Source organism: Vicia villosa, linkage group LG3 (genome assembly GCF_029867415.1).
Source record: "Vicia villosa cultivar HV-30 ecotype Madison, WI linkage group LG3, Vvil1.0, whole genome shotgun sequence".
NCBI classification, from domain to species: Eukaryota; Viridiplantae; Streptophyta; class Magnoliopsida; order Fabales; family Fabaceae; genus Vicia; species Vicia villosa.
The window spans coordinates 200,044,615-200,071,912 of record NC_081182.1 but is presented as its reverse complement, the minus strand read 5'-3'; the positions used below and the strand labels follow the sequence as shown (position 1 = coordinate 200,071,912).

General features: G+C 34.7%; 2 protein-coding genes across 2 annotated transcripts; both read left to right on the top strand.

The window, feature by feature from the left end:
- The first annotated feature begins 14,704 nt into the window (after positions 1-14,704).
- Positions 14,705-16,568, top strand: LOC131657107 (trihelix transcription factor ENAP2-like). Its single transcript, XM_058926599.1, has 2 exons — positions 14,705-15,476; positions 15,959-16,568. Exons 1-2 carry the CDS (start codon positions 14,721-14,723, stop codon positions 16,364-16,366), a joined length of 1,164 nt encoding a protein of 387 aa, XP_058782582.1. The 5' UTR covers positions 14,705-14,720; the 3' UTR covers positions 16,367-16,568.
- A 7,865-nt stretch (positions 16,569-24,433) lies between these two features.
- On the top strand, positions 24,434-25,287 carry LOC131659717 (uncharacterized). Its single transcript, XM_058928869.1, has 2 exons — positions 24,434-24,703; positions 24,895-25,287. Exons 1-2 carry the CDS (start codon positions 24,434-24,436, stop codon positions 25,285-25,287), a joined length of 663 nt encoding a protein of 220 aa, XP_058784852.1.
- The last annotated feature ends 2,011 nt before the right edge of the window (positions 25,288-27,298 follow it).

Here is a 27,298-nt window from a genome sequence, read left to right as displayed (position 1 = left end):
TTTAATTAATCATGCATTAATTATAATTAAAATCAATCATAAAAAATCCAAAAACATGCCTTTTATTTTTCTTGCAATTTAAATTCCTAGATAAATGTATAGGATGTCAAAATCATGTAAATAGGCTTAGTTTACATTTCCTGCACAATCGATGTAATAGCGTAGATTTACTTTCCGCACTTTACATTTCCGCATTTTAATTTCCAGCAAATATAAACTGCGTGTATGTCAAAGATAAAATTGAACCGTTAGATCACTAACTTCAAAGATAAAATATTTGAATACAAACACAATCACACTTGCACCTCTTAAAGTAATCCCTTCTCATTCTTTTCAAAATCAAAGTCAAAATTCTACTGTTTCGAGTACAAAATCGAACCTTTTGTTTGTATCCGGTGGAAGGATAGATTTTTAAAGGAAATAGGATAAAGACCTTACAACTCAGGGTAGACCTCCTAGTTTGCTTGCTCAAATCAAAACAAACAAAATTCTCATACACTGTTGTTTTTCAAAACAAAACTTTCCAAAAAGACAATATTTTGTATACATCCAAACACGGATCATTACAAAGTCAACGTTCTTTTCAAAACATCTTTCGAAAGATAAACAAACATTTTGTATACATCCGCACAAGGATCATTACAAATTCAATTTACAAAGGTATTTGAAACCACATATGAGCATTCTAAAGCAATTGAAAAGTGATCGAAAAACAAGTGAGCTAAGCAAACTTAAGAGCCCATGGATAACCATGGATACAAAGGGTGCTAACACCTTCCCTTTGTATAACCTACCCCCTTACCCAGAATTTCTTAAAGGTCTTTTTTCTGTTTCTTTTATAAACCTTTCCTTAATTGGATAAAATAAAAGGTCGGTGGCGACTCTGTGAATTTTCAAAAATGCGAAAGCATAAGCGATAAAAAAGAGTCAGTTCACGTATCTCTCCCGCTCAGAGGTATGGCCCGAAAAAACGGAGGTCCACACACACAAATACCATCAGTTTGCACATCATAACATATTCCAGACAAGTTTTATACAAGTATTAACACATATAACATGAGTATTAACAAAATCATGTAATTCATACAATTCATCAAAACCTAACAAAATTCCCAAACCCGGCACGTACGATTGAACTAGATAACAATCCTAATCAATCCTACTACCTACAATCGCATAAGGATTACTAACCCGAAGAATCCCCCCTTACCTCAGAGTCGAATCTTCGAAGTTCTTCTCCCCCTTTGGCTCTTCTCACTTTCACGTGTTCTTCTTTTCCTCAGACTCTGTCCCTTTTGCTTCTACTTCCTTTTTTCCCAATTCCTTTTATTTTATGAAAAATAAAATAATTATTATAATGGGCTTGCTTAGTTAACACCCCCCCTTCTGCTAACCACCACTCTAGCCCAATGCCAATACTTCATCATTTTCCAAATAATTGCCATAAATTATTAATTCTAATAATTTAATTAAAAAATAATTAAATTAATAAACAAGAATTAACGGGGTGTTACAACTCTCCCCCACTAAAAGAGTTTTCGTCCTCGAAAACATACCTCAAACGAAGAGTTCGGGATAGGAGTCCTTCATCTGACTCTCTAGTTCCCACGTAACATTTCCATCTGCAGCTCCTCCCCAAGCCACTCGGACTAAAGCTATCTCTTTACCACGTAGTTGCTTTAACCTCCGATCTTCAATTCTCATTGGCAACGCCTCAACCGTCATATTATCTCTTACTTGCACATCATCCACTTGGATTACATGAGACAGATCCGCAATATATTTCCTCAATTGAGATATATGGAATACGTCATGTAGGTTTGCAAGTGTTGTTGGTAAAGCAATACGATAAGCCACCTCTCCTACTCTTTCCGTAATCTGAAACGGACCAATAAAACGAGGCGTCAACTTCTTTGACTTCAGTGCTCGACCAACACCCGTCGTAGGAGTTACTCTCAGAAACACATGATCTCCTTCTTGAAATTCAAGTGTTCTTCGCCTCTTGTCATGATAGCTCTTCTGACGACTTTGAGAAGCTTTCATCTTCTCCTGAATCATCTTAATCTTTTCTGTCATCTCTTGAACAATTTCTGGTCCAATCACTGCACTTTCACCAGATTCATACAAACACAGTGGTGTCCTACACCTTCTACCATACAAAGCTTCAAATGGAGCCATACCAATACTCGAATGGTAGCTATTGTTGTAAGTAAATTCAATCAACGGAAAATAACTATCCCACGCACCACCTTTTTCCAATACACAAGCACGCAATAGATCTCCCAATGAATGAATCGTCCTTTCAGTCTGACCATCCATCTGTGAATGATAAGCAGAACTCAACCTCAATTTAGTACCCAAGGCCTTCTGTAACCCTTCCCAAAATCTGGACGTGAATCTTGGATCTCTATCTGATACGATGCTCGAAGGAATACCATGCAAACTTACTACTTTCTCAATGTACAACTGTGCCAACCTTTCCATAGAATAATCCATTCTCATCGGTATGAAGTGAGCAGACTTCGTCAGTCTATCCACAATAACCCAAATGGCTTCATAGTTCTTAGCTGTTCTTGGCAATCCAGATACAAAGTCCATGGATATGCTATCCCACTTCCATTCAGGAATAAATAAAGGCTGCATAGTTCCATACGGCTTCTGATGTTCGATCTTTAACTTCTGACTAGTCAAACAAGAATAAACAAATTCAGCTATCTCCTTTTTCATTCCAGGCCACTAGAATAACTTCTTCAAATCATGGTACATCTTAGTAGCACCAGGATGAATACTCAATCCACTACGATGTCCTTCTTCCAAGATACTATTCTTCAGTTCAGTAACGTCAGGAACACAAACACGGTCGCCAAATCTCAATATGCCATTCTCATCAATTCTGAACTCATCTCCTTTTCCTTGGTTAATTAAAGTCAACCTGTTAACTAGTTCCACATCCTCTTTTTGCCTTTCTCTGATCTCATCAAGAATTCCACTTGTCAGCTTTAACATACCTAACTTGATGCTATTCGAAGTGCCTTCACAGACCAAACTTAAGTCCCGGAATTGTTCAATCAAATCTAGTTCTCGCACCATCAACATCGACATATGCAAGGACTTCCTACTCAAAGCGTCAGCAACGACATTCGCCTTACCCGGATGATAATTCAGCTCAAAATCATAATCTTTAAGGAACTCCAACCACCTCCTCTGTCTCATATTGAGCTCTTTCGGATCAAATAGGTACTTCAAACTCTTATGATCACTAAACACCTCGAATCGTGAACCATAAAGGTAATGTCTCCACAATTTCAACACAAACACTGCCGCAGCCAACTCTAAGTCATGAGTCGGGTAATTTTTCTCATGCACTTTAAGTTGTCTCGACGCATAAGCGACTACCTGTTGGTTCTGCATTAGTACACCTCCAAGTCCCATCAATGAAGCGTCACAATACACAACAAACGATTCTGCCGGATTTGGCAAAATTAGAATAGGAGCACTAGTAAGCCTCTTCTTCAATTCTTGGAATCCTTCTTCGCATTTCGAGTCCCAAACGAACGCTTGACCCTTCCTAGTCAACTTCGTCAATGGTAGAGCTAACTTTGAAAATCCTTCTATAAACTTCCGATAGTAACCTGCAAGACCCAGAAAGCTACGAATTTCAGTAACGGATTTCGGAGCTTCCCACTGTGACACGGCTTCTACCTTTGTCGGATCTACGGCAATACCGTTCTCGGAAATTACATGACCCAGGAAACTCACTTCCTTTAACCAAAAATCACATTTCGACAGTTTGGCATAAAGCTTCTTCTCTTTCAACACTCCCAGCACAATTCTGAGATGCTCTGCATGTTCTTCTTCACTTTTGGAATAGATCAGAATGTCGTCAATGAACACCACAACAAACTTATCAAGATAAGGATGAAAAATCCTATTCATGTAATCCATGAAAACACCAGGTGCGTTAGTAACTCCAAACGGCATCACGGTGTACTCATAATGACCATACCTCGTTCTGAACGCAGTCTTCTGAATATCGTCCGTCTTCACACGAATCTGATGATACCCAGACTTCAAATCAATTTTACTGAATATACTAGCTCCGACCAACTGATCCATCAAATCATCAATCCTCGGCAATGGATACCGATTCTTGATAGTAACTTTATTCAGTTGTCTGTAGTCTACACACAACCTCATAGATCCTTCCTTCTTCTTTACCAATAACACCGGTGCACCCCACGGTGACACACTTGGACGAATGAACTCCTTCTCCAACAATTCTTCTAATTGACTCTTCAATTCGGTCAATTCAGATGCCGACATTCTATAAGGTGCCATCGATATAGGACTGGTTCCAGGAACTAACTCAATGGCAAACTCTACTTCCCTTTCAGGTGGTAGCTCTCTAAAATCTTCTGGAAAAACTTCTGGAAATTCTCGTACCACTGGTAATTCATTACTCACCACTCTTCCTTTCACTTCCATCGATGCAAAGAGCATAAACACGGCTGCCCCGTCTTGAATTGCTTCACCTACTTGTCTTGCAGTCATTGCCAACTCATCGACATTAACTTCTTCAGGAAAGATGACCGTCTTCGTAAAACAGTTGATATGAACTCGGTTAAATTGCAACCAGTTCATCCCCAAAATAATGTCAAGTTGTTTGAGCGGAAGGCACACTAAGTCCATTCCAAACTTCCTACCAAATATATCAACAGGACAGTTCAAACATGCAGATGAAGTGGTCACTGAACCCGACGCAGGAGTGTCAATAACCATACTTCCACTAATCTTTGATATCTCTAAATTTAGCCTCTTAGCACAATCCAATGAAATAAACGAGTGAGTCGCACCAGTATCAATAATCGCAATTAAAGGTGTGTTATGTATGAAACACGTACCTTTAATCAGTCTATCCTCCGGAGTAGTTTCTGATCCGAACAAAGCAAAGACTTTCCCTCCAGCTTGGTCCTTCTTTGGCTTGGTGCACTGCGGACTGATATGACCCTCTTCTCCACAGTTATAGCAAGTCACTGTTCTCATTTTGCAGTCAGCAACAATATGACCCATTCTGTTACACTTGAAGCACTTCTTGTCTTCTTTCTTGCACTCATTCCTCTTATGTCCTGTTTCACCACAGTTGAAGCACCTAAAGGGAGCACCAGAATCTCCCCCACTAGGCCTTTTCCAATTACCAGCTCTTGGGTTTCCCTTACCATATGGTGTACCTCTATCCATAGGCTTCTTGCCCTTCTTATCAACTAACTCGCGAGAGTGAGATGATTTCAGCTTAAGACTGTCTTCCTCAAAGATTCTGCTACAGTCCACTAAATCAGCAAATCGGCGAATTCTTTGATACCTGATACCCTTCTTGATCTCATCACGAAGACCATTCTCAAACTTGATACACTTAGAGAATTCTCCAGCTGCATCGTTGGTGTAGTGCACGTAGTGCTTAGCCAATTCCACAAATTTGGAAGCATATTCCGGCACTGTCATACTACCCTATTTCAGTTCCAAGAACTCAATTTCCTTCCTTCCCCGCACATCTTCAGGAAAGTACTTCCTCAGAAATTCTCTCTTGAATATGGCCCAGGTAATCGCAATCCCATCTGAATCCAACTCAGTCCTAGTAGTAACCCACCAGTCATCAGTTTCTTCCGATAGCATGTGAGTACCGTACCTCACCTTCAGATTCTCTGCACAATCGATCACTCGGAAGATCCTCTCGATCTCTTTCAACCATTTCTGAGCACCATCAGGGTCATGAGTGCCTTTGAACAGTGGAGGGTTGTTCCTCTGAAAGCTGTTCAACTGTATGTCAGCACCAATCACAGCCCCATTAGCATTCCCTCCCAGTACACCAGCAATCATGCCTAGAGCCTCCGCAATAGCGTCATCGTTCCTTCCACCTCTTCCAGCCATTGTTTTGCTAAATCACAAAACAATCTCATCAGAACAAGAGTATCGACAGTGTTTACCTTACACTAGTCGCATACAAGGGAACACTGACACTAACTCTGACTCTAACGACCGACTATGCTCTGATACCACTATTGTAACACCCTTCTAAAACCCCGCGGAATATAACATAATCAGAGTAAATAAACGGCAAGGATGTTACAATTATTAGATAAATAAAACATCAAAGTCGATTGTCATGCTTTTATTAAAATTAACCAATAACAAACAGGTGTTTAGCACAACGGAACTTAAATCAACAGTATTAGGAACATCTCCACATAATACTCCATACATAAATCCATAGCCAAAAGGCAACAAAGTTTAACAAGTAACGCTAAGACTAGTCGATCCCAGTGTTACAATCAAAGCATGACTCGACACGAACTACGGGCTAGCCTACAAGCTATCTTCACCCAATCAAAACTCCGCTACATCCTTAATCTGAAATCATCAAAGTAAGGGTGAGTTTCATTCGAATTAATAACCATTATACAATCATAAGCAATAAAATCTCATAGCAACTATCATCCATTCAACATACATATAATCGGAATTATTATAACAAGCAAGCATCAGTGTATTAACATCATCTATCACTCCACACAATCATCCAATTATATCATGCTATAATGCAATGAATGGACTGACACTCATGCATGTGGTACCAAAATGTGTGAATCATATCACATGACTTCTCTCTTTGATACTGCCCTCTAGTCGCTCACACCCCACATGGGCACACGACTACTGCCTCGTCGCTCACACCCCACATGGGCACACGATGACCTCCCGCTAATCTCCGCACAATGGGAATTAGCCTTCCAATGCAAATGATTTATGAATAATGCACACATGACACATACTTACATCATCATACATCATCATCATTCCGATGCTTAACATCGCTTATCACCTCTTTCCAATAACGTCACAACAAGTATGTACATGTATAAGCATCATTCAATCATTCACATACATACACCACATCATCACAATAACATACACATCACATTAATGTTAATTACCATCATAATCCAATTCAACAATAATTTAATTGAATAAATAAACAAGTCGGCCACTGCCCGTATTATTACTTCATCAGATAAAGCATCTCATTAGCTTGCACTATTGTAACACCCTTCTAAAACCCCGCGGAATATAACATAATCAGAGTAAATAAACGGAAAGGATGTTACAATTATTAGATAAATAAAACATCAAAGTCGATTGTCATGCTTTTATTAAAATTAACCAATAACAAACAGGTGTTTAGCACAGAGGAACTTAAATCAACAGTATTAGGAACATCTCCACATAATACTCCATACATAAATCCATAGCCAAAAGGCAACAAAGTTTAACAAGTAACGCTAAGACTAGTCGATCCCAGTGTTACAATCAAAGCATGACTCGACACGAACTACGGGCTAGCCTACAAGCTATCTTCACCCAATCAAAACGCCGCTACATCCTTAATCTGAAATCATCAAAGTAAGGGTGAGTTTCATTCGAATTAATAACCATTATACAATCATAAGCAATAAAATCTCATAGCAACTATCATCCATTCAACATACATATAATCGGAATTATTATAACAAGCAAGCATCAGTGTATAAACATCATCTATCACTCCACACAATCATCCAATTATATCATGCTATAATGCAATGAATGGACTGACACTCATGCATGTGGTACCAAAATTCGTGAATCATATCACAAGACTTCTCTCTTTGATACTGTGTTGAAGCGGTAAAGCGGCAAGCAACAAAAGTTTTGGAAATATTTATCCGGGATTTATCGTGTCCACAGAGATTGGTGAGAAGAACTGCCGTTCGACTATCTCGCGTTCTAAGTTTCATGATTTGGGTGCGGAAAGGTAAATGCGGGAAAAGTAAATAAAAGCAGATAAACAATCTCAATAGTCTAAGAGAAATAGTTATGGAATTGCATTTCGTTCTACCCGTCGAATACTTAAATCTGAAGATCTATCGCTCTACACTCACAATACGCATCAACATCACCGGGCATCACTCGAGATGCCACATCGGTGTCCATGTCTGCGACACCGAAGAAAGCTCAACCGTACTATTCACATCAGCGATTTCTCCACCGGCACAAACAACACGGAGGCATTAGACTCGATACCCACTAAGATTGTTAGTCCTAAATCCATGTCTGCAACCCAGAAACTAACAGCTATCATTCCTAATCAAGATCTATGGTGTCCATGTCTGCAACAACACAAATCCAGAGCATTTAAGCAAAAAGATCAAGAACAACAACAATGATGATTTGTAAAGCGAATATATAAACGATCCCAAGATCCACAAATATACATACAATAAGAGTAGAAACATACATACAACACCCACCATTGGAATGAAACAAAGGGAAGAGAGAAGATGAATCGGAAAGATCTCATCGGTTCAATGAAATCGAGTCAGATCCATGATCAATCCACATGGCGTCGCACCCAATGGTGTTTCCTAAGCCTCTAAACTACCAAAAAAGGATCAGAGCTCAACTTGTCAAGAAGAGGTGATAAAAAACCTAGAAAAATCTGTTCTAAGCTATTTATACAAACTGAAATACGCACAGCGCGCGACGCACCGGATGCAGCGCGCGACGCGCCATCTCACTTATGTACCAAACCGCCCTAACGCGCGAAGCGCCCTAAAACCCGCGCGACGCGCCCAATCTTCTTCCAGACTATGTTCTTCAAACTCAAAGAGGGCGCGACGCGCCCTGCACCAGAACAACAGAATTATTTCCTCTTTGCTCTTGCAGCCGTGTCTTCGACACTTTATTCCTCAAGGCTCCAAAAACGCAAGAATACCTACAAAAATACAACAAAACTATCAAACGGTATAAAAGTATATGAAAATACAATTATTCGCAAAGTATACGTATTTACACAAAAACGGGGGATTATTCAAACGGTATTAACAAAAAGCATTGATAAGTGCCACTATTTACATACACAAAATAACTACAATCTGGCACTTAACATACTGCCCTCTAGTCGCTCACACCCCACATGGGCACACGACTACTGCCTCATTGCTCACACCCCACATGGGCACACGATGACTTCCCGCTAATCTCCGCACAACGGGAATTAGCCTTCCAATGCAAATGATTTATGAATAATGCACACATGACACATACTTACATCATCATACATCATCATCATTCCGATGCTTAACATCGCTTATCACCTCTTTCCAATAACGTCACAACAAGTATGTACATGTATAAGCATCATTCAATCATTCACATACATACACCACATCATCACAATAACATACACATCACATTAATGTTAATTACCATCATAATCCAATTCAACAATAATTTAATTGAATAAATAAACAAGTCGGCCACTGCCCGTATTATTACTTCATCATATAAAGCATCTCATTAGCTTCGCAACACCCAAAACGGCACACAAATCGGATACTCGGATCAAAAGTTATGGGTTATTAAAGAATAACACATTTTCAGAAAAATGCTGCAGAACCTGGGTTGTCCCTACGTGGGAACCGGTTCCTGGCAGCTTCCAAAATCACGCCTCTAGTTTTTACTATGGGGAACCGGGTTGTCCCTACATGGGAACCGGTTCCCAGAAACCCAGAATTCATACCTCTCTGTTTTAATAAGGGGGAACCGGTTCGTCCCACATGGGAACCGGTTCCTACGTACCTGCACAGCCAAATTCACCAATTTGACAGCATTTACCCTATCCCATTTCCCCAATTCCAGGTACATACGAACATAGCACACAAATACCATTAGTTTGCACATCATAACATATTCCAGACAAGTTTTATACAAGTATTAACACATATAACATGAGTATTAACAAAATCATGTAATTCATACAATTCATCAAAACCTAACAAAATTCCCAAACCCGACACGTACGATTGAACTAGATAACAATCCTAATCAATCCTAATACCTACAATCGCATAAGGATTACTAACCCGAAGAATCCCCCCTTACCTCAGAGTCGAATCTTCGAAGTTCTTCTCCCCCTTTGACTCTTCTCACTTTCACGTGTTCTTCTTTTCCTCAGACTCTGTCCCTTTTGCTTCTACTTCCTTTTTTCTCAATTCCTTTTATTTTATGAAAAATAAAATAATTATTATAATGGGCTTGCTTAGTTAACACCCCCCCTTCTGCTAACCACCACTCTAGCCCAATGCCAATACTTCATCATTTTCCAAATAATTCCCAAAAATTATTAATTCTAATAATTTAATTAAAAAATAATTAAATTAATAAACAAGAATTAACGGGGTGTTACAATTTCCATCATGGCCTATGAGTCTTCTAATAAGATCTTCAGTAATAACAATCTTCTTCCCAATCACATAGGGGGTAACTTGATGATTTGAAGCAGTCGCATAAATCCAAAATTCTTTTACCAGTTTAGGAAAAACTGGACCCATAAGCCTATCAAAGAACTTTCCCCAGCCTTGAAACTCAACATATATTATTTTGTCCTTAGGTACCCATAATTTTTTGGATCCTTGTTTGTTAATTTTTGCTAACTTCTGATTGAGTTTTAATTTCTCAACATAATTTGCAAGATAAGAGTTGCTAGTATATTTGATATCATGTGTGTGCCCATAAGTGAAATGATATTTTAAAGGTGTGAGTTTTATAACCATATCATCAACATGTTTAGGTTGATATAGTTCCTCATTTCTTGGTTTAATATAAACTACACCTTTTCTAGAGTTTCTGCTAACTCCATAAATCATTGAAGCCATTTTACTTCGATCTATACTTTTAGCTAGAAATTTTTGAAAACTATGATCATATTGTTTTATGACATCATCAGAGCATGTAGAATATTTTGAGTTAGAATCTTCCTGAGTTTGTTTCAGCTTGTTTTTAATAATCGAGTTTTCATTTTCAAGTTTAGAAAGATTTTCTTTTAACTCAGAATTTTCTACTTTAAGCTTTCTGGAATCTTTAGAATCAGATACTAGACCATGTTTCAAGTTCTTGTATTTGATACTAAGGTTCTGATGTTTTTCAAGAATTTCTGACAAACATTTTTCTAATTGATATCTAAAGAATTTAGAAAATACCTCTTCTACTTCTGAATCTGATTCAGATTCTGATGAGCTGGTATCACTTGATATGTTTGCCATCAATGAAATGTTGGCACGTTCATCTTTTGATTCTTCTTCAGAAGATTCTGAGTCATCCCATATAGCCATAAGACTTTTCTTCTTTTCTTTGTTAAAGTTTTTCTTTAGCTTTTCTCTTTGTAGTTTTGGGAAATCGCTTTTCTAGTGACTAGGTTCATTGCATTCGGAGCATATCACTTATTTTTCTCTAGACTTTCCGTGTCCAGAAGGTGATTCAGAATAGTCATCATATCTTCTATAGTTTCTGGTTTTCCTTTGTCTATGTTTCCAGAGTTGTTGGACTCTTCTGGATATGAGAGATAGTTCATCTTCTTATGATGAGGAGCCTCTGGAGCTTTCTTCTTCTGCTGAAAAGCGTTAGTTTTAAATTTACGTTTAGATTTAAGAGCGAGAGACTTACCTTTCTTCTCGGGTTCATCTTCTTCGAGTTCTATCTCATGGCTTCTTAAAGAACTGATAAGTTCTTCAAGTGATATGGCGTTCAGATTCTTTGCAAGCTTTAAGGATGTGACCATGGGTCTCCATTTCTTTGGTAAGCTTGTGATGATTTTCTTTACATGATCAGCTGTGAAGTATCCTTTGTTCAGAACTTTCAGACCAGCCACCAGAATTTGAAACCTTGAAAACATAGTTTCAACAGTTTCATCTTCTTCCATCTTGAATGCTTTGTACTTCTGAATGAGTGCAAGAGCTTTGGTTTCTTTGACTTGAGTATTGCCTTCATGCGTCATTCTCAGAGAATAAAATATATTCTTTGCAGAATCTCTGTTGGTGATCTTCTCATATTCCGTATACGAGATAGCACTTAGAAGTATAGTCCTATCTTTGTGATGATTTATGAACTCTTTCTTTTGTTGATCATTCATATTTTTTTCTTTCGATCTTCTGACCGCTTTCATTGACCGGATGTTTGTAACCATTTGTTACCATTTCCCAGAGATCAGCGTCGTGAGCTAGAAAGAAACTCTCGATTATGTCTTTCCAGTAATCGAAGTTCTCTCCATCGAACATTGGTGGTCTACCACTGATTTTGTCTCTATCATCATGATTGTCATTGTTGTTGTTCTTGACTGGTTCCACCATAGTGTTTTTTGTTTAGGATCTTTTTCTGACACGGTTAAGTGTATGCACCCAATCAAAATCTGAGAAATCGAAAACCTTACTACTTTGATCTTGGAGAGCTTGTTGTAGTGACTTTCAAAACATGATCTTATTAGAACGGAGATCAAGTGGCAAATACTTCTTGTTCTTGTGCTTCTTTCAGAATTTGTTTCTTATTCTTTGATTTGGGTAAGAATCAGAACTTCTGTAACATAAATAAACGATTAGGGAGCATATATGTTCTTATTAAAATTATGTGTTTGTTATCATCAAAACTATTTCAATGATGTAGAACCACACTTTGTTCTAACAAGATAATCTAGTTCAACAAAGGCAAGTTGGATTTAAGATAAGCATGGTAGGAGAACTTACCTACTTTCTTGGTTTTCAAGTGAAGCAAAAGAAAGATGGTATCTTTATTTCTTGAAGTAAGTATGCTATAAATATTGTGAAGAATTTTGGGGGTGGAAAAGGATAGGCAAGAATGTACACCTATTGTTACAGTGAGTGAACACAGAGGTAAGCGCCCTCTCCGACACCGGCTAGATCAGGAAGTACCTATCCTTGAAGCCCCAAAAAGAATCCAGATAGACGTTAAACAACTTCCTCGGCTGTTTCAAGGAGACCCATCCTATCCAAGAAGTATATTTATAATCTTTTAATATGTATTTATAAGAGAATTAGTTTTTCAATTAACATCTCTCACTTAAGAATTCTCTATTTAAAGCTTGTTTTACACCATAAATCGTCCTTACATTTTAGAAGAAGATTATATAAATTGATTCCAAAATCGGCTGTTTCAAGGAGACCCATCCTATCCAAGAAGTATATTTATAATCTTTTAATATGTATTTAACATCTCTCACTTAAGAATTCTCTATTTAAAGTTTGTTTTACACCATAAATCGTCCTTACATTTTAGAAGAAGATTATATAAATTGATTCCAAAAGACATTTAAAATATATTAAGTTAATATATTCCAATGATGTCACAAAGAACATTGTTTTATTTCTTAAACTAATACTAATAATGTAAAAAACCAATATCTTACCTAATGGAAAAAAATAAGAAAAAGACAGAAAGAAGCCATAAATCAAAATGACCTATAACTAGCTAGGCAAACCTTTTTAGAATGGAATGAGTCACTAAACCCACAACATAATTTGTTTTGATAGACGTGTCATATTTTGATTCCTCACTCCAATGGCCAACCATAGTGTTGCTTATAAAGCCATTTTGAATAGCTTTGATTTTAGTGGTTGTGCATCACCAAAAGACCCTTTCAAAAGGTACATGAATATAGCTCAAGAAAGTGTAATTTGAGAGAGAAAAAGTGGAGAAATAAAGAAGAAATGGATAGTGAGATGTTTGTTTTAGTGACGGTAGCATGTTGGATGGTTGTGGTGGAATTGAAAATTTAGGGTATCTTAAATGGTGTTGTTGGTGATGAATACTTCTCAAATTTGTGATCACTATTCAATAGAAGAATAAATAGTCCTCTTTATAATGTGTTTCTTAGGTACAAATAATCAAAAAAATTAAGTAGTATTCAAAATATACAATATAATTTTCCTCATGTTTTTCTAAATGCTTACCTCTTTAAAGTTTCTGAATTCGAATCAAACCTAAATATTCGTTAATGATAATCTCTTCAAAGAATTTTTTTACCGTCTATTGTAATCTTCTTCGACTTACCACCTATTATCTATAGTCGATTGTAGTCTTTCCCAACTTTTCATCTATTATCTATTGTGGTCCTTATGTGTTAGACCCACCACTAGCATTACCCTTATGCTAAGCCAAGTGGATATATTGGTTGGCTTCATAACAACGCTAACATCCAAATAAGCTCAACCAAAAACCAACACTCACTTCACAAACACCACTTCTTTCCCATACAAAAAGAAGAAAAGTAAAAGAAAAAGTTATGTCATTGACATCATTAACTTATTTGACAAAAAAGTTCACTATTTTTTTCTAGCCATTCTTTTCTTTTACTTCTTATAAAACAAAAATAAAGAATAAATTTAATTTCTAAAATATATAAAATAATAAATCATTATTAAATCATATGAATTCTCTCATTTTAATATGTCATTTTAACCATTAATAAATAACTTAAATTATAAAATATTTTGGTCATTTAACACCATTTAAAAATATAACTAATTTCATAAATAAAAAAATTATGTATAATTTTATGAATTTATTCTTTTTAATAAAATAAAAAATATTAAAAAATTAGAAAATAAGTAATAAATAGTAAATAATATAGAATAAAATATTATTAAAATTATACCAATAATGTAAAAAAGCATATAATTTAAAACAAATTTTATTTGCAAAGTGACTAATAATTTAATAATTTAAAATAGATCACTTAATTTTATATAGTTTAGGTACTAAATTAGAGAGACAACAATATTTAGAGAATAAATTGATGAGTTACTAAAAAAAGAAAAAGAAAGTTCACTTTCTTTCTAATGTTAGTGGTTGTCTCTCTCTTTTTCTCTCTTATTATTAACCTTTCTTATTCTTCTTCATGTGACCCTTCAAACTTTGCAACAAAATGTTATCATCAAAACACTACAAACTCTCAAAAACCTCACACTAGATGGATCATACTATCATGCTCAAAAGCAATGAATGAAAAACAAGAAACCAAAGACCAAAACCCTCCAACATCACAAGACTCACAAAAGAAACAACAAACCATCACCATCAACACAACAACAAATGAGAGACTAAAAAGAGATGAATGGAGTGAAGGAGCAGTGACAACACTTCTTGAGTCCTATGAATCAAAATGGATCCTTAGAAACCGAGCAAAACTCAAGGGACAAGATTGGGAGGATGTTGCGAAACATGTTTCGTCGCGATCGAATTCTACTAAGTCCCCGAAAACACAAACTCAGTGTAAGAATAAGATTGAGTCCATGAAGAAAAGATATAGATCGGAGTCGGCTAGCTCGGATGTCTCGGCTTGGCCTTTGTATTCTAGGCTTGATGTTCTTCTTCGTGGGACAGGGCAATTAGCTACGAATGTTGCTACGAAATTGCTACAAGTAAGTAGTAATAATAATAATATTAGTAATCATGGTTTGGTTTTGTTGGAACCTTCACAACAAGGGGTTGATGAAGCTAATCAGCTACCAGCTCCTATTAGTGTTGCTAATCAACCACTAATTGCTACTGCTCAAAATTCACATGGATCAAATGGGTTTGAAAAATTAGCCAAGGTAAATTAACAATTTTTCATTTTGCTTATACTCTTCATAATTCATTTTTGTTTATAGAAAAATGATTTTTTATTTTGAGTAATTTTATTATAATATCGAGCTAGTTTGTGTTTTAAATATACCTCAATGATTAGTATTAACAGTTGCGCGTCAATATATTAAAAAGTAAATTTAATTAAGACAATCGTCTATTTAAATTATTAAGTTTTTGAATTTTGCTTCAGTATTAACTGTTTTTACCTGTGAAATTTCCTACGAATAAAAAAATATTTTAACATTTAAGATCATCGCTAAATTACAGGGACGACTTTTATAGTTTAACCTAAAATAAAAATGTTTAATCCTTGTTCCTTTTTAGTACCTAAAATTACATTGAATATATTTTTATAAAAAAAATGTAGGACTTAAAAGTGTTGGTGAAATGAAAAAAAAAAAATGAAAACTATGCAGAAATAATTCTTTTCATGATTTGTTATTGACAGGAAGATGAGTTAGAAACTAAGTCATCTGATCATGCACCTAACAAGAATCCATTGGAAACCGATAGTAGCACGCCCGCGCTCTACAGCGAACAAGACGAGCAAAGATGCAAGAAGCGAAGAATGAGATCGGAAAACAACAATAACAAGAAACATAAGAAAGAAGCAATAGGAATAGCAGAAAGCATAAGGTGGCTAGCAGAAGTTGTTGTAAGGTCAGAGCAAACAAGAATGGACACATTGAAAGAGATAGAGAAGATGAGAGTAGAAGCTGAGGCAAAAAGAGGGGAAATGGAGATCAAGAGGACTGAAATTATTGCTAATACACAACTTGAGATTGCTAGGATCTTTGCAAATGTTAATAATAAAGATAAAGATGTTGATTCATCATTGAGAATTGGAAGAAGTTAAGGGGGGATGTTATAATGATCACTTGTGTTGAAAGTGTATAGAGATTTATGTGTGTCTTAACTTTGTAATTCACCTAACTAGTGAAGAGATCACTATATGACAATAATTTTAGTCTCTTCTAATTGACTTTAATTGTAGATGGTTGATTGTAACCTTCTCTTCAATTAATTAACAAATGAAGGGATGCTTGCTTATTGTTTCATGGAGTTTTTTATATAGTTCTATAAACCTATGTGATTTAGACTTATATAAGATTATAGCATATTTATTGTTGAGAGTCTAAAGTACTGATATAGGCTTTGGCTAATATGCATAAGGATTTTACTTATGCATTATGCATAAGCCTACATAAGTCATTGGATCATGTTTTTAATTCAGTATTGAGTATTGAGTATTGAGTATTGAGTATTGAGTGGTGAATATTGAGTATTGAGTAATAACAATTGATTTCTAGAATTTGATCCAATGATCCAGGGGTCCATAATAATCTATGCATGGTGCATAGATTTTTATCTATGCACGGTAACTGCACCCCTTGATATATAGGTTCTCTTTTATATCCTTTATCCATTTCATTCATAATTGAATTATAATTGAATTATTTGCATTTGAATTTGAATTTGAATTGTTTATATCTAAAACTAATTAAGTGTTAGTCAAAATATTTAGACAATTGATATTAGGGTTAGTCGAAGGTTCCTCAACCGATAACAAGACCAATGAGTATTTACATTGTGGAACATGAGTATATCAAATATTTCTCAATCAATTGAAATCTATCGTGGTTACCAAAACTCTAGATTCGGTCAAAACACAAATGGTTTGGACAATTGGACTTTATGACTATGTTTTGTGTTAATAGTGCCATTAACAAAAGGAGACGAAGATTGTGGAACCACAACTTAAGAATGTTCCATTCATAAGGATAGGGTCAACAAAATCAATAGAAAAACATAAGATACAAATTCGGGCGTGAGGCTCCACGTATCCCAAAGTAGAAGGAACACTGACACATACCCACGAAAATTGTCGAATAAGATAATATTTTTTGTAGGCCATAATTTTAGAGTTAATAGGATATTTTTTTCCATATAAATACTAAAATTTGTAAATTAATTACTACATCCAATCAATCAGTTAAGCTATTTGACGCAATTTACTTTATTTTGTATGCTTTTTTTACTAGTAGTTCAACATCTCTGCACTGTACTTCGCTCTATTTGAAGTAGTTAAAAAACTCACAGCTGAGGGACATAATTCCTTTCTATGTACACTCGTTTCAAGACGAGAGAACCATGAATGAGAGCATATAACCGATCTTTGGATAATTTTCAAAATTTGACAACAAATATGACACGTTCGATTAGCAACTACAATCAATACCACTAAAAGTTTCTAATTATCAGGTCATGATTAAGCTTAGTGTATGAAAGTTTGGTATGAAAAGAACCTCAACACCATGGATCAACCATCACATTCATCTACAAGGAATTCAAGAAAATACAACCATATAAACCTTCATAAATAATGGACATGACAACAATTGTGCCTCTCCATACATTTTTAGAAGTTTTGTCGATTGGTCCATCTAAGGAAATAGTAATAATAAAGACGTCTTTCAATAGTAAAAAAAAGATAGACTTGGGGATATATGAAATCATGTATCACCTCTCTCAACAACATTTTGATGTTATAAGACCTATGCTTTATAAATAGGCTCAACAAGCTAGGGAGTTAGAGATCAAACGAGCCGATTCAGGTGATAATTATGTCATTTCTACTACACAAGGAATTTAGGAGAACCAATTCCAAGAAGGAATTTGTACTCAAATCCACCATATCACACTACTACAATTTTGATCTCTAATAACACTAATATAATAGCGCTTTTCTTTAATTGCTATTAAAAATTTCAAATTGAAACCTATAATAGCGTTTTGATTTTAAGTCGATGAAATACTTAAGGTATGCCACATCCACGTAGGTTTCACTTTTGTCCACAAACATGGACGTGTCAGCCAAGAATAAGAGGAAACACCTTAAAACACACTCCCAATGGTACGTAACCTGTAGATCATCGTCGTCCGCTTCCTCGACCAACTCAAAGTTTTCTGCATATAGCTTCTGCTAGTATGAAAATTTAGCATGAGCATATCTAGTGCTCTCACATTGCATCAGAGCTTCCATTGGGTCAGCTCCCAAATAAATCACCATAATCTACCAGGCCTCATCGCGTTTGATCCGAGAATGATCAAGTAACTTCTCCTTGATGGGAAGGTGTAGAAGCCAAGTGACATCATCTAGTGTAATCATCATATTTCTTATAGGGAACTGGAAATATGACATTTCTTTATACCATCTCTCATCAAAAGACCTCTTCATGCCATGGTGATGATTGCGTACTCGGAAGAACACAAACTAGCAAGACCAAAGTATCTGATAACACTTTGGAGCCACTTCTCCTTAGGTTGATAAAGCTTGAGAATCTTTTTGGCATGATTAACAGATTCTAAACAATCGTGTTCCTATTAAAAAGAAAATATAAAAAATATTAGTCTCATTGAATTTGGCTAAAACATAAAATTAACAACCGTTAACAAATATACCTCTCCAGCCTATACATGGGGAGCAACATCGTCTCCATAATATATCATTAATGAGGTGTCAACGGGCCCTCCTGGATAAGGGTCTGCAAGTGGAAAGACATCATCACGTGCAACGGGAGTTTCCTCGTGGTGTGCGTGTGGGTGGGATCAGGACCCCTATGATAGGCTACTCCTAGAAGTCAATGTACCACCCTAAAACTCCAACACGTATAATACGAATTCAAAACCACTATTCACATAGGGTGTCACGCAAATACAACATAAAGCTGCTCCGTAACATGGGTTAAATAAAACATAATATAATATAAACACCTGTCATCACATGCTCGCCTTTACTTGTAATATATTTAATCAGCAAAACATAAATCATCAATCAACTGAGTTCATGATAAATCTTTATTCGGGAATAAATGCAATTATGGAAAAAGCCTCCAACATCAAAACAACTAAAAAAATATCAAGAGTCATAACATTCGCCCGCCCAGTGTTATATATCGGAGCAATGAAATCTAAATATCACGTAAAAAATAGGAAAATAAGAACAACCTCAACGCCATCCTTCAGCTCTAATGTAGCTACTCATTTACATGCTTGTGTGTATTCCAAGAAGGAGCACATAACACTTCAAACAACAAAGGACTGAGAATAAACTCAAAATATATAACGGTGCAAAAGAAATGTAATGCGTAGCCTAAACAAAAACATCATCTTTGATACCACTATTACAAATAACACATCTAACGTCGGACGCAAAATGCATTTTATCTCATTAATAGAAAGCGAGATAACTAAAGTCGTCATAAAAAGTAAAGCCTTATCACCTCAGTGTTTATAACACCGAGGTAAAAAAAATTTAGCGCATGAGTTCAAACCCCGACTTCTACACTTTTATAATTTACAAAAACTAAAATTTTTTGTCTCCTTGAAGGAAGAATGAATAAATGGTTTACAACAAAAAGATAAAGGAGCTTCCTTCATGGTCTCCTTGAAGTAAAAATGATTTTTCTGCACTTGTAATCAATCAAATATGCAAAAATACAACAAAATAACACTAACAACAACATCAACAACATTATGTGAGATGGATTGTAAGGGTAGAAAAATGTTTTATTTTATAAGAAGATTGGATGTTTTTTTTGTCTTGCAATCCATCCCAAAGAATGATGCTTCTGAGTTTGGGGCGACTACAAATAAGTAAAGATTAGGGTAAAATATGTTGCTTTTATAGTGAAATCTGAATATTTAATCCCTCGATTATATCGAATTTGATCCCTCGGTTATATCGAGAAACTGAAGGGTTAGTTGTTTATGTTTACAATTATAATCAAATAAAAACATAAGTTGCAAAAGTTGAGATTCGAAGCATGTCCTGATTAATTTTACCTGTCGGATATATTAGAAATCGAGGTAAGTTGTTACTTTTATTATTATAAAAAAAACACGGCGCGCTTAGGCTTAACACCTATTTTTTTCCTAGTTGACGTGAAAGCTTCGTCTTGAAAAATGTTATTTCTTGTAGTGTGCACATCAATCATATCAATTAGCATGACTCACCTACGTTAGTCAAAGCAACTCAATTTCACAACAACATCAAAACACTCATTGGCACAACCTTTATGTAATGCAATGCAGACAACGACTCAACTCACGCATGTGGTACCAACTCAACAAAGGTTCTTTGTACGAATGGGGTCCCAACATCTGAACCCCGACCCCCTCATCTGATGTTCGGATAAGTCACTAGTCTCATCATCTGAAGTCGTGACTCTCCTCTTTCACAAAAATGACAACATATGATGCATGTATAATAATATGCACAACAACAACTAAACACATAATTTATAATTTAATATCTAATGGTAAATCAATCATGCACAACAATAGCAAAGTAGTCCCCACATCTGAACTACACACCACAAATCCCAATCATATGATAGTCACATGATTATCACACAATAGTGGAATTTCATCATCAACTGAGCACTCAATTAAATTATTTAATCAGTTAGAAACTCACCAAACCCCAGCCAAATAATAGTCAACTATCGACTAAACAACAAAACACATTGAAATTCCAAACCGGCAACTCGAAACACACAAACTGTAAACTAACGCCCTTCCTGGAAGCACGACGACCTGGTCGTCACCTGGGTGATATTCGTCAGCCAACACCTCAATCCCACCAGCCTGTCGCCCCTTTGACAGTTGGCAAGTAGAAACTCGCTTGGAGGCCCTAACGACCTCTTCATCTCCACGCCGACGCTCGATAGCTGGCCCTGAATGCATGAGGACCAGGTCATCACACTGAACCATAACAGAAAATTACATTTTCTACCATTGGACCTCCTCTAAAGCTCTGATTTCGATGATTCAAATACCCAAATGCATAGAAAATCATACCCTAACATCATAACACATTTATAACATCGAAATATCACTCATTATACATTTATTTCACAAATTATCACGATCTTTTGGGATTTATTCATCATACTCAAACCACACATTTGAACACGTATTCATTCAATATTTATAAACAGAGGCACGCGAATTTCATGTTAAAATTAGTGAACAAAAATTATAACATATCCATCAATTACATCATATTATCATATCAATTTCATTAATCTCTTTAAACATTCAACCATGAAGAAAAAGAGAGAAAAACCTAATGCAGATTAGGGATTTTTCTATACCTAATCATGCAATTAACACCACGTTTAGAGTAATCCCCCTAACTTCAGATTTTCAGCAAGCAACAATGGTTTCCTCAAGCGCTAGCTTCGTCTTCCAAAATCCTTACTTTTTTCTCTGAACTTTCTATTTTCTACGTACTGTCTAAAATATAGGCTCATAATGGCTCTTAACCTAATTTAATCTCTCGACAATTCTACCTTCGCCCACTTATTCTTATTTTTCTCTTCCTTGTCCCTTTATTTCATTTATTTTCACTTTCCATCCCAACTCTCTTGTTTTCTCTATTTTTTAAATAAATAATATTATTCTATTTATTTAATCATTTAATTAAATAATCAACTATAATATACTAACTCCAAACATCATAAAAACATACCACTCACCCAAACATCAATCCATAGCACATAAAAATCAGTTAAATAAATGAATAAACAACAAAATCAATTAAATAATTAATTTAACAAAACGAGGTGTTACAGTCGACGCTTCCCCGTCATGAGGCCTAGGGACGGTTTCCCGGATAGGTCTGGCATGCTCATTTTATAGCTTTCTCGCGGCGAGCTGACGCAGTTATTGTTTCACGACCAAGTCTCATTCTGTTGTTGTTTGCAACCATTCTCCTGAAAAAAATCTAAAAAAGATATTAGTTTGAAATTTTGTAGCAGAAAGGACCTAATTCAGAGATACATCTCCGAAAACTAAAAATGACCCAATTCGGAGATGCATCTCTGAAAAAGCTTCGTGTTTTGCTTCAATAGCAGAAACAGTTCTCAAGCTTGCCCTAACAATCCAAAATGCATCCAAATCATAGTTCATGTCTGTAACATTACCTATTTCGAATTCTAATACTATCTAATGCATTAAAAGTAAACTATTTTACCTAATAAATTAATTAAAAGTAAAAAAAAGTTAAATGAAAAACTTACTCAAAAAAATATCGATAAGGATGAATAATATTCAATGTAGTATGTGGAGTGGGTTGAACTTAGTAAGATTGAAGTAGAGGTTCTTCTGTTGCTTGAAAAATTGACCAAAACAATGTTGCTCACGAGCTCCAATGGAAGAAAAGAGATTCAGAAAATGAAGAAGGATGAGAGGGAGGGTCAGACGCGTTATATATACATTAAAAACTTTCGGAGATGCATCACCGAAAATTTCTCTTAATTTGAAAACAAAGGTTAATTCAGAGATGCATTTGCGAATAAACCATACAACACATTCAGAGATGAATCTCCGAATTAAATTTTGACATAGTAAGGGGAGCTAAAAAATTTACGTTTATTTTGTGAGAAAGTGGTACGTTCAGAGATGCATCTCCGAAAATAGGATATTTTTTAATTTTTGTCAGGAGTTTAGAAGAACATACAAGAGTGGAAAAATAAATTGTCGGATGTATGGTATTTGCATGATTAAGTTTTCTTAATTGCTTAGTGTTGGTGTAAAAAACTCATTTGTACTTTAATTTTTTTTCTTCCGATTTTTTCTTTTTGGGCTTCCAACATTTCTTCTTTAAAAAAGTTTAATCAATATACAAGATTTAATACACGGATTACTTTATCCACCCTATTGAGTGCGAGTGAACATACTGAAAATTCAATTTTTTTTCTTTCATATTTTAAATATGTATCTTCGAATACATTTAATCATTTTGGATCTTCTCCTTCATTTTTCTCTTCTTCCCTCTCCATCCTCTCTATCTCTCTCTTAATTTCATTCTCTCTCTTTATTATGTTTTATTTTTTAATGATGAGTGAGAGTGATATTAAGAGAGAGATAGAGATGATGGAGAGGGAATGAGAGAAAAATGATGGAGAGGATCCAAGTCCGACTTTCTACAATTGTGAATTACCATCCTATGAATGGATAAAGTAACCCCTTTAATAATTCTATGATCTTTTTAAAAACACATTCTTTCTACTACTAAGAAGTTTTCTTGAAAAATAGACACTTTCTATTTTAGATTTTGTTTACACATCAATCACCTACACCCTGCTTCAAATTATCTACACTATGACGGGTGCTTCAAATTACCTACACTCTATTTCGAAGAGGATGCAATCTATAATATAAGAAAATTAATGGCTGTTGAAAAGTCTAAAATATTCTTATTTAATTTTTTGCCACCACATTAAAATTGTCTTTATTTGCTCTTTGCACAATAAAGTTCTTAATTTTATTATTAAAATAATACAATCCTTATATTTTATCAAGGATTGTATTATTGATTCTCTCTTATTTGCTCTTTATTTTCTATTTGCTCTTTGCCACCAAATATCTCTTCATTCTCTATTTTTTTCCTCTTTCATCACTTTCCCACTTTTTTCTTCCACAACAAAATATATTATTGATTTATATATTTTTATATACGAAAAATGGTATTTATGATCCAAATATTTTTTTATTCAAAAATGGTATACAGGAAAAATTTATTCAAAAAAATATATTATTGATCTAAATATTTTTATATACGAAAATTTAATATTGATCCAAATATTTTTATAAATGATACCTAAACAAAAATAATATTTGTCGTTAACCCAGCTAAATGCAAATTTTACTGTGGTGGTGTGGATGGGATGACTAAGAGTAGAATCAAAGAGCTAATCAGTTTTGAGGAGGGTCGACGCTACCTGTCAAATATCTTGGGGTTCCTCTCACAAGTAAGAGACTAAACATAAAGCATTATCTGCATCTAATTGAGAAAATTATTGGTAGAATTAGACATTGGTCCTCTAGGCTGCTTATCTATGCTGGCAGGATTCAAATGGTGCGGACAGTTGCGTTCATTATTACTCAGTACTGGATGCAATGTTTGCCATTGCCAAAATTTGTTATTCATAACATCAACAATGTTTATAGATCATTCATTTGGACAGGTGGTCATGAGGTGAAAAGGAAAAGTCTCGTGGCTTGGAGTAAAGTTTGCAGGCCGATCAGTCAAGGTGGTATCAACATACCCAATCTTGAAGGGTGGAGCAAGGTAGCAATGCTTAAGTGTCTATGGAATATTTGTAATAAATTTGACAACCTTTGGGTAAAGTGGATCCACATGTACTATTTGAAGAATAGTGACCCTTTGATGAAGCCAATTGGAAGCGGCTGGTCTTGGATTACTCAAATGTTATGAGGACAAAAGATACAATTAAGGAACATCCTCAAGTCTGGGAACAACAGATGCAACATAAGAAATTTTCTGTGATGCTGATGTATGATGCTCTAATGCAGGATGATACTTTTGTTCCGTGGAGATATCTGATTCGTAGGAATCGTGCTAGACCAAAGGAGATTATCACTCTCTGTTTGGTGTGCCATGGGAGAATAGCAACGAAGGACCGGCTGATGCGTTATGGAATGTTACAAGACAATATATGCAGCTTATGTAAGGAGCACGAGGAAAGCATTCATCATCTGTTTTTTAAGTGCAGCGAAACGAAGCCAATTTGGCAAGCAGTTCTTAACTGGCTGGAGATTACGCATGTTCCTAAAGGTTGGTTGGAAGAAAAACCATGGCTGCTCCAGTACACTAAAAGAAAAGGATGGAAAGCTAAAATGATGAAGATTGCGGTACCAGAAACAATGCATGAGATTTGGTTGTACATAAATGGAATTATTTTTTAGAATAGAAGGAATACAAAGATAATAGATAGTATTATAGAGAAAGTCACTCATAGAGGGTGGATGGTTAAACACCTTAGGAGACATATAGCTAATCTTTTGATGTAGAGCAGGTTGCTCCTTGTCAAGTTAGTGGGCTGGAACTTTGAGTTCGCCTTGTTTTCCTTGTTTTTTTGAATTAATATATTCATTTTGATTAAAAAAAATTAATATTTGTATATGGAAAAAATCTTTTATTTACGGAAAAATGGTATTTATGATCCAAATATTTTTTATTAAAAAATGGTAAACAGGAAAAAATATACTATTGATCTAAATATTTTTATATACGAAATTTACTATTGATCCAAATATTTTTGTAAGCGATACCTAAACAAAAATAAAGTCTGTATACAGGAAAAAAAACTATTATTGATCTAAATATTTATATATACAAGAAATGGTATTTAGGATCAAATATTTTTGATCCAAAAATAGTATACGGGAAAAAATTTATTATTGATCTAAATATTTATATATACGAAAATTTAATATTGATCCAAATATTTTTGTAAATGATACCTAAATAAAAATAATATCCATATACGAAAAAAATCTATTTTTTAGGAAAAATGATATTTATGATCCAAATATTTTTTATTTAAAAATGATATACGGAAAAAAATCTATTATTGATCTAAATATTTTTATATACAAAATTTACTATTGATCCAAATATTTTTGTAAATGATACCTAAACAAAAATAAAGTCTGTATACAGGAATTTTTTTTATTATAGATCTAAATATTTTTATATTCGAGAAATGGTATTTATGATCAAATATTTTTGTCAAAAATGATATACAGGAAAAAATCTATTACTGATCTAAATATTTTTATATACGAAAACTTAATATTGATCCAAATATTTTTGTAAATGATACCTAAACAAAAATAATATTTGTATACGTATATAAAAACTATTATTTACAAAAAATGATATTTATGATCCAAATACTTTTTATTCAAAAATGGTATACGGGAAAAAAACTATTATTGATCTAAATATTTTTATATACGAAATTAACTATTGGTCCAAATATTTTTGTAAATGATACCTTAACAAAAATGAAGTATGTATACGGATTTTTTTCTTATTGATCTAAATATTTTTATGTACGAGAAATTTAAAAGATTATTCTCATATTTTACGAAAATTTTCAAATCAACTTCCACAATTTTCAAAAATCGCAAATAAATCTCTAATATAAACTAATGAAAATGAATTGTCTTGGGTCAACTATCATGCAGTGAAATCAACACCATACAACAAAGAGAATTTATCTTGCCAACCCCCAAATTTTACCAACCACCCTTATTTTATATTATTACTAAAATGTTCCTCACACTATTTACTCAAAAATTATATCTATTTTGAAAAAAAAATTACTATTGCCGAAATCATCAAAAAGCATATTTCTGGAACCCCATAGCAAATTTTCAATACCTCTTTTTGGCCGATACCGGAAATTCTTTGTTTTTTACAAAATTCCGTTATCCATTTATCAGAAATTTTAAAATTTCCGGTGCGATTTACCGGAGATTCTAAAAATTAGGTCATTTTACAAAACTCATTATTCCATCCCGAAAATTTCATGAACTTCCGGTAAAAAACCAATACCGGAAATTCCAAATTTCCGGTGTGACAGATGAAGTTTTATATCTTTGCGGCCGCTTCATAAGAAATTTGAAATATCTGGTATTTTTTCATATACCGGATATTTCAAATTTACGATATTAATTTTAACTGCTGCTACATACCAAAAATTTGAAATATCCGGTATCAGAAATTTTAGATTTCCAGTATGTAGCATCAGACACGATAAATTGGTTTATCCAACAAAATTTCTGATATTTATATAAAATTTACGGTACTGTACCAAAAATTTCAAAAAATCTGATATTTTACACAGATAATTTGATAAAACGCCTTATTTAAAAAGTGGCATGTATAAAATGGAGGGTGACATGATAG

What these genes read in the sequence shown, in the direction of transcription:
- LOC131657107 (XM_058926599.1), top strand. Translation starts at nt 14,721, where the DNA reads ATGTTAGTGGTTGTCTCTCTCTTTTTCTCTCTTATTATTAACCTTTCT. An exon ending in GGTTTGAAAAATTAGCCAAG is followed by an intron (nt 15,477 to 15,958) that starts GTAAATTAACAA and finishes TGTTATTGACAG; the next exon opens with GAAGATGAGTTAGAAACTAA.
- LOC131659717 (XM_058928869.1), top strand. Translation starts at nt 24,434, where the DNA reads ATGGTGCGGACAGTTGCGTTCATTATTACTCAGTACTGGATGCAATGT. An exon ending in ATAAATTTGACAACCTTTGG is followed by an intron (nt 24,704 to 24,894) that starts GTAAAGTGGATC and finishes GCTCTAATGCAG; the next exon opens with GATGATACTTTTGTTCCGTG.